This window comes from Mchenga conophoros, linkage group LG11, assembly GCF_057382185.1.
Source record: "Mchenga conophoros isolate Kocher_MC1m ecotype Shallow Benthic linkage group LG11, M_conophoros_male_GT1.1, whole genome shotgun sequence".
In the NCBI taxonomy this organism is placed as follows: domain Eukaryota; kingdom Metazoa; phylum Chordata; class Actinopteri; order Cichliformes; family Cichlidae; genus Mchenga; species Mchenga conophoros.
In genome coordinates, this window is record NC_140536.1 from 25,491,458 (window position 1) to 25,503,079 (window position 11,622).

At 40.6% G+C, this 11,622-nt stretch overlaps 1 protein-coding gene across 4 annotated transcripts; it reads left to right on the forward strand.

Annotated features, from left to right (window-relative positions):
* The first annotated feature begins 911 nt into the window (after positions 1 to 911).
* On the forward strand, positions 912 to 9,795 carry u2af2a (U2 small nuclear RNA auxiliary factor 2a). Of its 4 annotated transcripts, none has more exons than XM_085291865.1 (12): positions 912 to 1,512; positions 2,733 to 2,874; positions 4,250 to 4,285; positions 4,562 to 4,665; positions 5,038 to 5,189; positions 5,319 to 5,435; positions 5,540 to 5,696; positions 5,797 to 5,876; positions 6,338 to 6,460; positions 6,547 to 6,633; positions 7,346 to 7,594; positions 7,694 to 9,795. In XM_085291865.1, exons 1-12 carry the CDS (start codon positions 1,464 to 1,466, stop codon positions 7,826 to 7,828), a joined length of 1,431 nt encoding a protein of 476 aa, XP_085147991.1. In that variant the 5' UTR covers positions 912 to 1,463; the 3' UTR covers positions 7,829 to 9,795. The 4 variants fall into 4 exon arrangements, with proteins under 4 accessions (XP_085147991.1, XP_085147993.1, XP_085147992.1 ...); XM_085291866.1 differs by having other exon boundaries at positions 913 to 1,512; positions 5,540 to 5,678; XM_085291867.1 differs by lacking the exon at positions 4,250 to 4,285.
* The last annotated feature ends 1,827 nt before the right edge of the window (positions 9,796 to 11,622 follow it).

The window sequence follows — 11,622 nt, forward strand, 5'->3', positions numbered from 1 at the left end:
CTGTCCAACATGTCAGTCCAAAAAGTTCCAAATTGATGTTTAAATGGGTGAAAACGGGTGAGTGTGATTGTCAAAGCTCACAGTGCTGTGAAAAAGTGTTTCCCTCTTCTTCGGTTCTTAGTTTTTTGCACATTTGTCAGACTTGCGTGTTTTAGATCATTAAAAATGTTTTAATACTAGCCAAAGACAACCCAAGTAAATACAATATTTCATTTATTAAGGGGAAAAAAGAACTGCAATCAAGTGTTTGCAATAACTGGCACTGACTCATTCACATCGCTGTGGAGGAATTTTGGCCCACTGTTGTTTGCCAAATTGTTTTAATTCAGCCACCTTGGAAAGTTTTGCAGCAGAAATGACTTGTTTAAGGTCATACCAAAGCATCTCAATCACATTTAAATCCAGACTTTAAATAGGCCACTCCAAAACTTTTTTAGAGGTGGACTTACTGGTGTGTTTCAGATCATTGCCCTGCTCCATAACCCAAGTAAGCCTCAGGGCACAAACTTATGGACAGAATGTTTTGCTTTAGGATTTTTTGGTAGAATTCATGATTTCAGTAATTACAGCAAGTTGTCCAGGTCCTGAGCCAGAAGACAAGACAGCAGTCAGGTTTGCAGTAGGAGTGACAGATGGGTTCAGAGTGTGGGTGGGATTATTTCAAGTGTTGGGCTGATGTTGAAGGTAAGAAGAGAGAGTGATATGGAGGCCTGTGGCGACCCCTAAGGAAGAAGTAAAAAAAAAAAAAGCAGTTTAAGACTGAAGTTAAAGGTTTCATCTTCACTTGAACTACAAAATAAAACTTTGACACTTTGGGACTCAGCATGTCCTTAGCAGATAAATTAACTCTGATGGGAAAAGAATAAAAAACAAGCGAAAACGGACACCGGAGCGTCTCTTCTTTCTCACTCACCGGAAACAAGGCATTCATCAACTTCCTGTGTCACGGAGCTCCAGGGAGACGGAGCAAAAAAAGCGGGCATACCGAAGTCTTAATTGTTTTCTCTAGCTTCGAAATATTTGAAAGCGCATATATTTGTCTTGTAAAGCCGAACAACTGGCTCCCGTGGATCATTAACTCCCCGGATCCGCTTTGGGCTCCGAAAAGAAGCTCATTCATTCGGCGTTGGTAGCTAGCTAGGAGCCACGGGCCCACTATTCTTCTGGACTTTGCTACAAGCTAGTTAGCTAACGTTAGCAGGCTAACCCATGCGAACACGTTTTCTTTATCAATGATTCTGCTGTTACGTTGTAAACAAATACTTTGCCGCTAATATATGTTCTAGTTAAACATTTTCGATAAATCTGTCGTTAGGTAAGCTACTAGTCGAGGCTAACTTTCCGGAGCTGCATCTGCAAGACACTTGTTTTTAAAAGTGTTGTTCACTTTGTTGCTAGCTTAAGCTAGCCACCGCCAACTGAGCAACGCAATCTCCGAAAGCGTAGCAGGCTTCAGCAGAGAGATGTCGGACTTCGACGAATTCGAAAGACAGTTATCTGAAAACAAACAAGGTAAATCACTTTTTCTTTTTGCATCAGCATTTAGAAACGCCAATGGTGCCTTTGTTTGTACAGGCCGCCATCAGTGTATCCTACTGTGGCCATGTCTATTTACTGGAACAGTATTAGCAAATTACTAGCCTACAGTTTTACGGGAATATTGCTCGTCATTTTATTCTGTTGGATGAGCATTTTTCCGACTTTTCTGTAAGTTTACCGGTAACCAAATACAAACTAAATAAAGGTTACTGTTTCTTTAAAGCATTGTAAGTTTATATCATGAGTCAAGACCAGCTGACTGAATAATTGGTGCAGCTAGCATTCATTCTTTGCAGCTGTTGCGTGCACTGAACGTTTCTAATCCAGATTACTATTACTACTAGATTATTACCTCTAACTTTTCGACACACAACCAGTAACTGTACCAGTTAAAAAAAAAACTTATCCGACACAGACCGTTTTCAAGGTAGATTTGTATAGATACACGCACACTATGAGCTGCATCCGTGTAGTGGATGGGGTTTATTAAATTCTACGAGCTGTTATTCACGTTATTAATCTATAAAAGCTGTGGTCTTGTTTTTAAAATGCTACCATAACCAGTATTTATTTATAAAATGCTAACGTAACCACTTTAGCATTTCCTTATAATTTCAAATATCCTGCTGTATAGCACTACAAGGCTTATGGTCTTATGTCTATGTAAAGTTTATTTGGTTTATTTTACCAATCTGTAAATTAAGCTATGTGTACACCCATACGGTACACAGGACTAATATTGTGTGGTCTCCATAGGGCTTCAGAAATACCTTGTGGCCTATGGACATGGGCTTTTTGTTCAACCATAGACAGGGAGCAGTGGATCTTTTTGGGTCCTGTAGGTTGTGAGTGGATATTCTGTATCCAGCTTGTCTGAATGGATCCTACAAATACTCTTTCAAATTGTTATGATGCAGTTTTGAGGCTGTGTTAATCCTTTGAGCCATTCTTCATGGCCCTTGCAGTTTTTTTTTTTTTCTTTTGCTATCTAGGAGTGCAAGGCAGTGGGAACGAGGTGTAGTTGGATGTGGATTGTACATTTCAATTAAACATCCACAAGATGATCAGTGTTAAGTGTCACCTCTCACTGGTTTTAATGCTGTGGCTAATTGGTGTATATCCCCAGCTAGCTATGTATCCCATTTATGTGCAGTCATGCAAGTTATTAAACACTTAATATTTAATTCCTACAGCTGAAAGGGACAAAGAGAACCGCCACCACCGTCGGTCCTCGTCCCGCAGTCGCAGCAGAGAGAGGAAGAGGAGGAGCAGAGACAGGGACAGACGCAGCAGAGACCGCCGTGGAGACAGTAAGGAGCGGAGACACAGACGCAGGTTAGTACCACATCTGGGCCAACAAGCAGTCAAAGCTACTGTGTTGCATCAAGAATCGCCCCACTATACTGGAATGTAGTGTACATTGTATAGTCATCACACTGGCCGAAAATAAAGCATCTGCAAAGAATAGATCAGATTATATTAACCTCTGGACACCTTCTTAGTACAATGATGAAAGCTACTTGTGAGTCCAAGTAAACTTGGATCTCACAAACATGTAAACACTAAATTTTTGAAGTTTTAAATTGCCCTATATATATGCAATACAAATGTGTTGAAACACCAGCTTGTCTAAACACCCTCGACTTTGCACTGACATCGTGCCGCACAGTAGGTGGCTGCAAATTCCAAACTCAAGCACATGCGCACAAAAAACTGACACTATAAAAATTTGTTATGTTTGCAAAATGCAGCCCTCTCCTTCCTGGCTTTTGCTGTCATCTGTTCTTTTTCTTTTGTTTGTTTGTTTGGTTTTTCTGTCTTAATAGCATATTGTGTTGCTGTTCAGGACAACAAATGCACTTAAACACATTAATCAGAACTAAAAACTAGCTTAGGCAATGAGCTTCTGCCACTTCCTGTCGACTGTGGAACTCATCATGCAGAATATCAAGAGTCAAAACTGTTTTTTAAAAAGAATTTCAGGTCTATTAATAAAACTCCAGAAAGAATCTTTTCTGAAACGTAGATTATTTGCATATTCACTCTGAAGTTGCATAATATCGGGTGTCTCTGAAATGTGCTCCCACTTTTTCTCGTGACAAGCCTGATCTGCAGTCTTTGATCAAATCTCGTTAAGCTTCTTGCTGTGGGAAAATTGTCCGTTCTTCTAAGAACATCATCTTTGATACCAAAGAGATGAAAGCTTGCCTGTTGACGGGGCAACACATAACCGTATGTGTTTATGCTCACGATTAGCCAGTCTTTCCTTCACTTTCACCTTTGGATTGCATTTATATACAATAACTTCTCATTTGAAGTCACACATCTCCTTTGTGACTGCTTCATTATGTTCACTCTCTTGCGGACTTCTGCAAAGTTTTCCAGTTTCCTGCTTCTTATTGGCTGTGAATGTGACCTCTTTGCTTGACTGCTGCTTGACTCTTTTCTTTCTCGGTACCAGTATAAAACGCGTTACTTGCAGATATGCAGTGTGAGTAGTTAAAAAGATGTAATATCTGGCTCCTCAATTTTTAACGATGTAATTTATGCTTTCATTGCCTCATTAATAGTTTGAATTCGTGCCAGCTGTGAGGCTCACTTAGTGACTGACTTGTATTCAAAATGGAAGCTCTAATTTTGTCAAGTGGAAATGTTGGTTAATGTGTTTATTATTTGAGAGAAATGTGAAACCCTTCCGATGTCATTTCAGCTCACCATCCAGCTTCCCCCAGGACAATGCTGGAAGGTAATACAGCAAACTAACACAAAGCTGGTTTGTGCATTACTGCAGCAACTGGATTTTAATTATCTTCTTAGATTCTGTCTACCGTTTAGTATGTAAATAACTGCCTGGATGAGGGTTTTCTATCCCTTTTATCATCTTTAACATGAGTTTTACAGTGTTGTGATTGAAATGTAGTCTGTTTTGTTCATTTCTGAAATCAAACCATCGTTTCCTGTAGTAGTCCAGTGTGAGCTAATGAGAGATATGTTACATGATGATTGTGTGTTCCTCAAACAGCCGTTCTCCCCACCGTGAGAAGAAGAAGAAGGTGAAGAAGTACTGGGATGTCCCTCCACCTGGTTTTGAACACATCACTCCCATGCAGTACAAAGCCATGCAAGGTAACCATCCATTTTCCTTCTCGTCTCATCTATTTATATGTTTACTACAATATTTGATTCTGCCTTACTTGAATGAAAGACACCTTTAAAGTGGATCTATTATGCTCTTCCTTATTTTCCCATCATATTTTAAACATAGTCAGTGTGTGTAAAATTACCCGTTTTCACCCTTAACAGAAACATAGTAGAACTAAGGGGCTATACCAAGGCCCAGCTTAAGATGAAAAATGATTAATGGAATCCAAAAATGCAAAATATGAAGAATAGAAATGAGCATAATAGTTCCACGTTTATGTGCGTATTAATCTGCCACATGGCTTTATTGAAACAACAGAATGAGGTTGTTAAATATTTCCTGTCTTCACGCTCCAGCTGCAGGCCAGATCCCAGCTACAGCCCTCCTGCCGACCATGACTCCAGATGGCCTGGCTGTTACTCCAACCCCAGTACCTGTAGTGGGTAGCCAGATGACCCGACAGGCTCGTCGGCTCTATGTGGGCAATATCCCCTTTGGTATCACAGAGGTGAGTAACAGGACAGCATTTGACTTTGGCTCCTGCCCTATAAACATCCTGCAGTAATTTATACTTGTGTTTGGTTGTTATTGTGCAAATTAACACAATCTATTATTTTTTCCCCTCCCTTATGTTTAGGAGTCAATGATGGACTTCTTTAATGCCCAGATGCGTTTGGGTGGTCTTACTCAGGCCCCCGGCAATCCCGTTCTTGCAGTACAGATCAATCAGGATAAGAACTTTGCCTTCCTTGAGGTGAGTCAATTTTCCCATGAACACTGATTGTTCTCTCTTGGTATAATACTAAAACCTTATTAAAATACGCAGTTTTGAAGTCAGCCATCTTTTGTCTTGTGTAGTTCCGTTCTGTGGATGAAACAACACAGGCAATGGCCTTTGATGGCATCATCTTTCAAGGCCAGAGTCTTAAGATTCGCCGTCCCCACGATTACCAGCCCCTGCCCGGCATGAGCGAGAACCCCAGTGTCTATGTGCCTGGTATACAGACAATTAATGGTTTTTAACTCTAATTACTTCTGGCACAATTCTCAGCAAATTGTAATCTGTGTGAACTCAATTTCTCCATTAATGTTTCTGTCTGTTGCTGCTCCTGCAGGTGTGGTGTCCACAGTAGTCCCAGACTCTGCTCACAAGCTCTTCATTGGTGGCTTGCCTAACTACCTGAATGATGACCAGGTCAGTGTTTGTGCCTTAAACAGCTCATATTTTCTTATAAGTGCAGTACAGCTTGTTCAGTATCAATTGTTCTGCACAATACACTTACACACTCACCTTGCAAAATGGCCCAAACAACACTACATTGCATTCTGTTATACTTTGAGTCCTGTATTTCTCACATGACTAAAGGTTAAAGAACCCCAGAGTGTACTCTGTTCTTTCTTGTGCTTTTCTGAAAAAAAAATGTGCATACATCGGCATATAATTTCCACTAGTATTGAAACATAGAGACACTATACTTACTGTTGGAAGAAGCGAAAGAGAAGGAGCATTGTGTTATTCTTTTTATGTTTGCTGTCATGTTACCCAGTAACACATCTTGAACAGTGGTGTCATGTTGGGAGTGTCTGGTGTTCATGAGACCTGTTGGAAACCATTGGAAATGCCTTGCAGTGACCTTTATGCATCATGTGTGCTAGGTGAAAGAGCTGTTGACGTCATTTGGCCCTCTGAAGGCTTTTAACCTGGTGAAGGACAGCGCCACAGGCCTATCCAAAGGATATGCCTTTTGTGAATATGTTGATGTCAACCTTAATGACCAGGTAACCAGTCCAACAGAATATACAATGCTATCTCTGTAGTATGAGTTTTTGAAGGCATGGTTTTCAACGTTGTTATGTCATTATAGGCTATTGCTGGACTGAACGGCATGCAGCTGGGAGACAAGAAGCTTCTGGTGCAAAGAGCCAGTGTGGGATCGAAGAACGCAACTCTGGTAAGTGTCCAGGAGCTGGACAGATGACAGCGGGTGGTGGGAGGATCGATGCTCTTTTAGAGAGTGTAAAATGCATAAAGATTGTTTGGCCACTCTTCTCCAGCAATTCATGAAGTTACTCTTAAATTTAACCATTTACAAGTGCACATCTAAATGTAGTACATTTTTAGTTGCCTCCCCCTGCTTTTATTATTATTTTATAATTATTATTTTATAATAAAAGCAGGAAAAATGCATGTAGCAGCACTTTCCTTATCACTGCCTGAACTAATCTCTGTGTAGTACATCCATTCGGATTCAATTGGATACGGTACAATAATAATAAAATATGAAACAGATCGTATTTATTACTAATCGGCTATGGCCAATGAAATACTGCTGACTGAAGCTCTGCATGAAATCAGTTAAAACGTGTTCACCCGAAAACACATTTTCTCAATATTTTATGAACCAGCAGCCGACACTACCTAGGGTTAAAGCTGCAACCACACTTACGAAAACGGTGATTGGAGACCAAACTGAGTTTAAGCTGGACTGAGATTGTTTGTCTGGTGGGTGGCAGTGGCCAGTAGTTTGTTTGTTTGTTTTTTTTTTTAGCTGTGAAAATGGATGTAAAGAATATTAAATTGTTGGCTTTATACAGTTTACTGTAAAATGTAGAGAAAGCTGTGCTATAAAATGCCTCATCCAACCTTTGTGTGTCTCCTTCCAGTCGAGTATAAACCAGACTCCAGTGACGCTGCAGGTGCCAGGTCTGAACAGCTCCGTGACTCAGATGGGCGGTCTGCCCACGGAGGTGTTGTGCCTGATGAACATGGTGGCCCCTGAAGAGCTGTTGGATGACGAAGAGTACGAGGAGATTGTGGAGGACGTCAGGGATGAGTGCAGCAAGTACGGCCAAGTTAAAAGCATTGAGATACCTCGACCTGTCGATGGCCTGGAAGTGCCTGGAACCGGCAAGGTAGGAGCCGTTTACATTTGACTTGTGGTAAACAATGCTGTGAGATGTTACAAGCCCTCACTGCTTTTTTTTTTTTTAATCTTTTTAAAAAAATTTCAGATCTTTGTGGAGTTCACATCAGTTTTTGACTCCCAGAAGGCCATGCAGGGGCTGACAGGCAGGAAGTTTGCCAACAGGGTGGTGGTGACCAAATACTGCGATCCAGACGCCTATCACCGCCGGGATTTCTGGTAGAGGGCGCATGACGAGAAGAGGGGAATGGGGAGGGTGTGCACTGCCAGTTTCCAAATCAGCCCCCAAAGTGATTTTTATTTTTTTTTGTGTGTGTGTGTGTAGCGCAACGTTGCAGGTCGATCTGGGAGTATTATTTGTTTGGCAGTGGTGATATCCAGATTATCATTGGAGATCTTCACGAAATATTCAGCAGTTAAGACAGAATTGGAAATGGAGGAGGAGAATTTATGGGGTTTGTTTTCAGTACATAATAAAAGGGGGCTAGGTTTGGTTGCTAGTGGTGTCGCTGGGTGGGTGGGCAAGTTAAAGATTTTTGAGAAAAAAAAAAGTGTCTAATAATAGGTCCAGGGGTTGGGCGAACATTTTTTATACTTTGTGAGACAGGGATGTCATTTCTGGGTGGGAGGGGGGGTGCCACACTTTAAGGTTTGTATTTAAATGGAGTTAGCCTGTTTTAAGTACATTAGGAAGGAGCCGCGGTAGGGCACTTACTGGAAGATTCTGGTTGGGGGGTAAAAAAAAAAAATGTGACAGGGAGGTTTTGGGGAGATGGAGAGGAAGATGGGAGGGCATTTTCATTTGACCATCCAGTGTAGATACACAGTAGTTGTAACATCCACTTCAGCTTTTCTGTCATCATTAGAAAGGCAAAAGAACACTCTTATTATTATTTTTTTCCTCCACCCCCTGTCTGGACTCTGTCCTTTCCTTATGTTCCTTCATTTTCATCAGACTGCTGCCCCCCACCCTTCAGGATGATCTCTAGAAAATCTGTTGTCTGATTGGACTCTATCTGAATGTCAACTGTAATTGTTCTGATACTGTGTGTAGCTTCACTGATTTCAGCTGTAATATCACCCTGCATTCAGTCCCTTAGAATAACACAAACTGCAAAAAAAAAGAATTTTTTTTTTTTTAAAATTATGCGCTTTCTTGTTTTTGTTCAAATTTTTGCAACTTCTGTCACGTCCATCTTTTGTGAACAGCATTTTAAAGGTGAGATTGTTTCGTCTCAGCAGTTCAGCCCTGATTTAGTTTAAGAGACAATAAAGACAGATTGGGAGGGGATTTCATGGGGGGATATATATTTCTTCCTTACCAACAAGCCTTAATGTTATTACATGTCAATTTGCTATTGAAAGAAATATGGCTTACCCCTCTACCAATGATGTCTATATATTCATGTATGTTACTGTCTTGTCCTTCAGCCAGCTCACATTTTTCCTTGTTTCCCAGCAGATTTGGGATGTAAGATGTGTTGGACCCAGTTGTTTGTTTGTGCAGCGTCTCACCTCTGACAAGACCAAATAAACATGAGACTAATACCCACGACTCATGTTGTACTGCAGAGTGAAACTAAAATCACAAAATGCCAGATTTGTCTTTCAAAAAATTAAAATCAGAGTTAAAAGTAAAACTAATACTACAATCTCCTTCAGAAATTTGGGGGCTTTGAGGAGATTATTTAGGGAAAACAAATAAAGTAACCTGATTTTTAAATTTTAGTGTTCACTGTTAGTCATTTTTCTGCTGTTGAACTATTTGGTAATTTCACTAAATCTGAGGTCAGCGGTTGGGTTGATAGAAAACAGTCCCTGTGTACGTAGACACAATCTGCTTATCGCTCATCTCCCTCATCTTCTGCCCTGTATCCTCTGAGGACCACATGTTCAAACTGTATGGGCTTGAGACTGTGCTTTCATTTGATCCTTTGGTTTGCTTTACAGCGCTGAAAGAGAGACTGTGTCAGTGATAACACTTTAGAGATGTTACTCCTTACTTTCTGAAAATCTGCTTTTCTTTTCTTTCTTTTTTTAAGTGTCTTTTAGTTTCTTTTTCTCTGGAAAAAAATGTGATTTCTTAAATGATTTAAAACCTAAAAGCCACACATAGTTTATAAAAGCAGAAGCAGTCTTTCATTTGTCCAGTTTGTTTTCAAATGTTGATTAAAACATGAATTTACATGACTGCTTTTCTTCCCTTTGTGCTTCCTTTTCCTGTGCACGCCCACATCCATTCACCACACCGTAGCACAGTTAATAATGGAGATGGAGTAGACTGGAGCTACAGTCAGCTTTACTGACCTGATAGCATAATTAATCAAACTGTAGTTATTGGTAATGTCCAAATGATGGTGCTATTTCACAGTCACTAGACTGACTTTTACGTAAGAGTAGTATAAACATTGGTCACACACAGGGGCCACAACTGCCTCAGTTCTTCATGGTATAGATTCAACAAGATGCTTGAAGCATTCTTCAGAGATTTTGATTCATACTGACCTGATAGTTGCGTTCAAGCAGCCAGTTTGTGATGATTTGAGCTTTGTGACATGGTGTGTCAACCTGCTGGAAGAAGTCATCAAAAGTGAATAGATATAAAGGGATGGACAACAATATTTGGGAATACTGTGGCATTTAATTGAAGCTCAGTTGCTTCTAAGGGGTCCAAAGTATGCCAAGAAAATATCCCCACACTATTACACCACACCCAGACAGCCTGAACCTCTTGTACAAGACCGGATCTTTTTTATGTTTAAGCCCAATTCTGATCCTACCAAACGAATGTTGAAGTAGAAATCCAGACGAGACAATGTTTTTCCAGTCTTCTATTGTTCAATCTAGGTGTAAATTGTAGCCTCATTTTCCTGTTTTTAGCTAACAGAGAGGAGCATGCTCTTCGGCTGCTATAGCTCTTCTGCTTCATCGTTCTGTGTGTTTTGCATTGACAAATGCTCTTCTGCATAGCTCGCTTGTAACAAGTGACTGATTGCCTGTCTTCCCATTCCTCTGATGCTCAGCTTCAACTTCAGCAGGTCATCCTGACCACGTTCTCAAGCTTTAAATGCACTGAGTTGCTGCCATGAGTGATTAGAACAGGTGTACTTAATAAAGTGACCGTGAGCATATAGTTTTCATATATATAAAAAATCCAACTGAATCATATCAATCTTGATGATAGATTCAGGCTTATTTTGAGCCAAGTCATTTATGTTCTTCCAATTAACCCATTTATTTTTCTACATCTCACAAGGTACAAAGAGTAAGGCAGAGCAAAAGCTGGATTGTCTTATTCAGCCTGGATTTCATGTAAAATGGTTACAGGAAAGCAACTACACTCTGTCATGCAATAATGTCCTGTGTCAGCTCTATACTACCCATCTCTATCTGCATCGCTGCACCTCACTGCACAAAACCCAGCAGCAGCAGGGCCTCTGATGCAACACTCACTACCCAGTAGTTCCCTCAGGACAAAGGTAAATCAGCAGCTCTCTCATGCAGTTGAAACCATGTCCACTGGAGCAAAAATGGAGAGCTGACCCTGAGTCTTTTAGAGATGGCTGTCTGTCATGAAAGCCGCTGAATGTTATTGGCAGCCCTCTCTCAAGTGCATTGTATGCCCTCCCCAGGCCTAACGCTGCAGTAAAGGCTTGTTAATACATTATCTCCCTCTAGTGGCGGATGCAAGACTCTGGTGATGGTCATTGTCATTCTAGGCAGTGCATCCCCATTGATCTTCATTCAAAAAGATAGAACACTGCAGCAGTGGGAGAGTGCAACAGTGGAATAGAATGGACACATTGAGTACATGATCCAGTTTGTATTTAATCCACAGGAGGTTAGACGAAGTAAACACCTCACAAGAAAGAACTTAATAATACGTACATGTCAAAAACATTAGTAGAAATGTGTCCTGTTGATGTTCTTCCACCTGTGTAAAAATGTCAATGATTTGCAATAGAAGAGATCAAACATTAATGCAATGCAGACAAGCCATATTTGTAGTGTTTATCA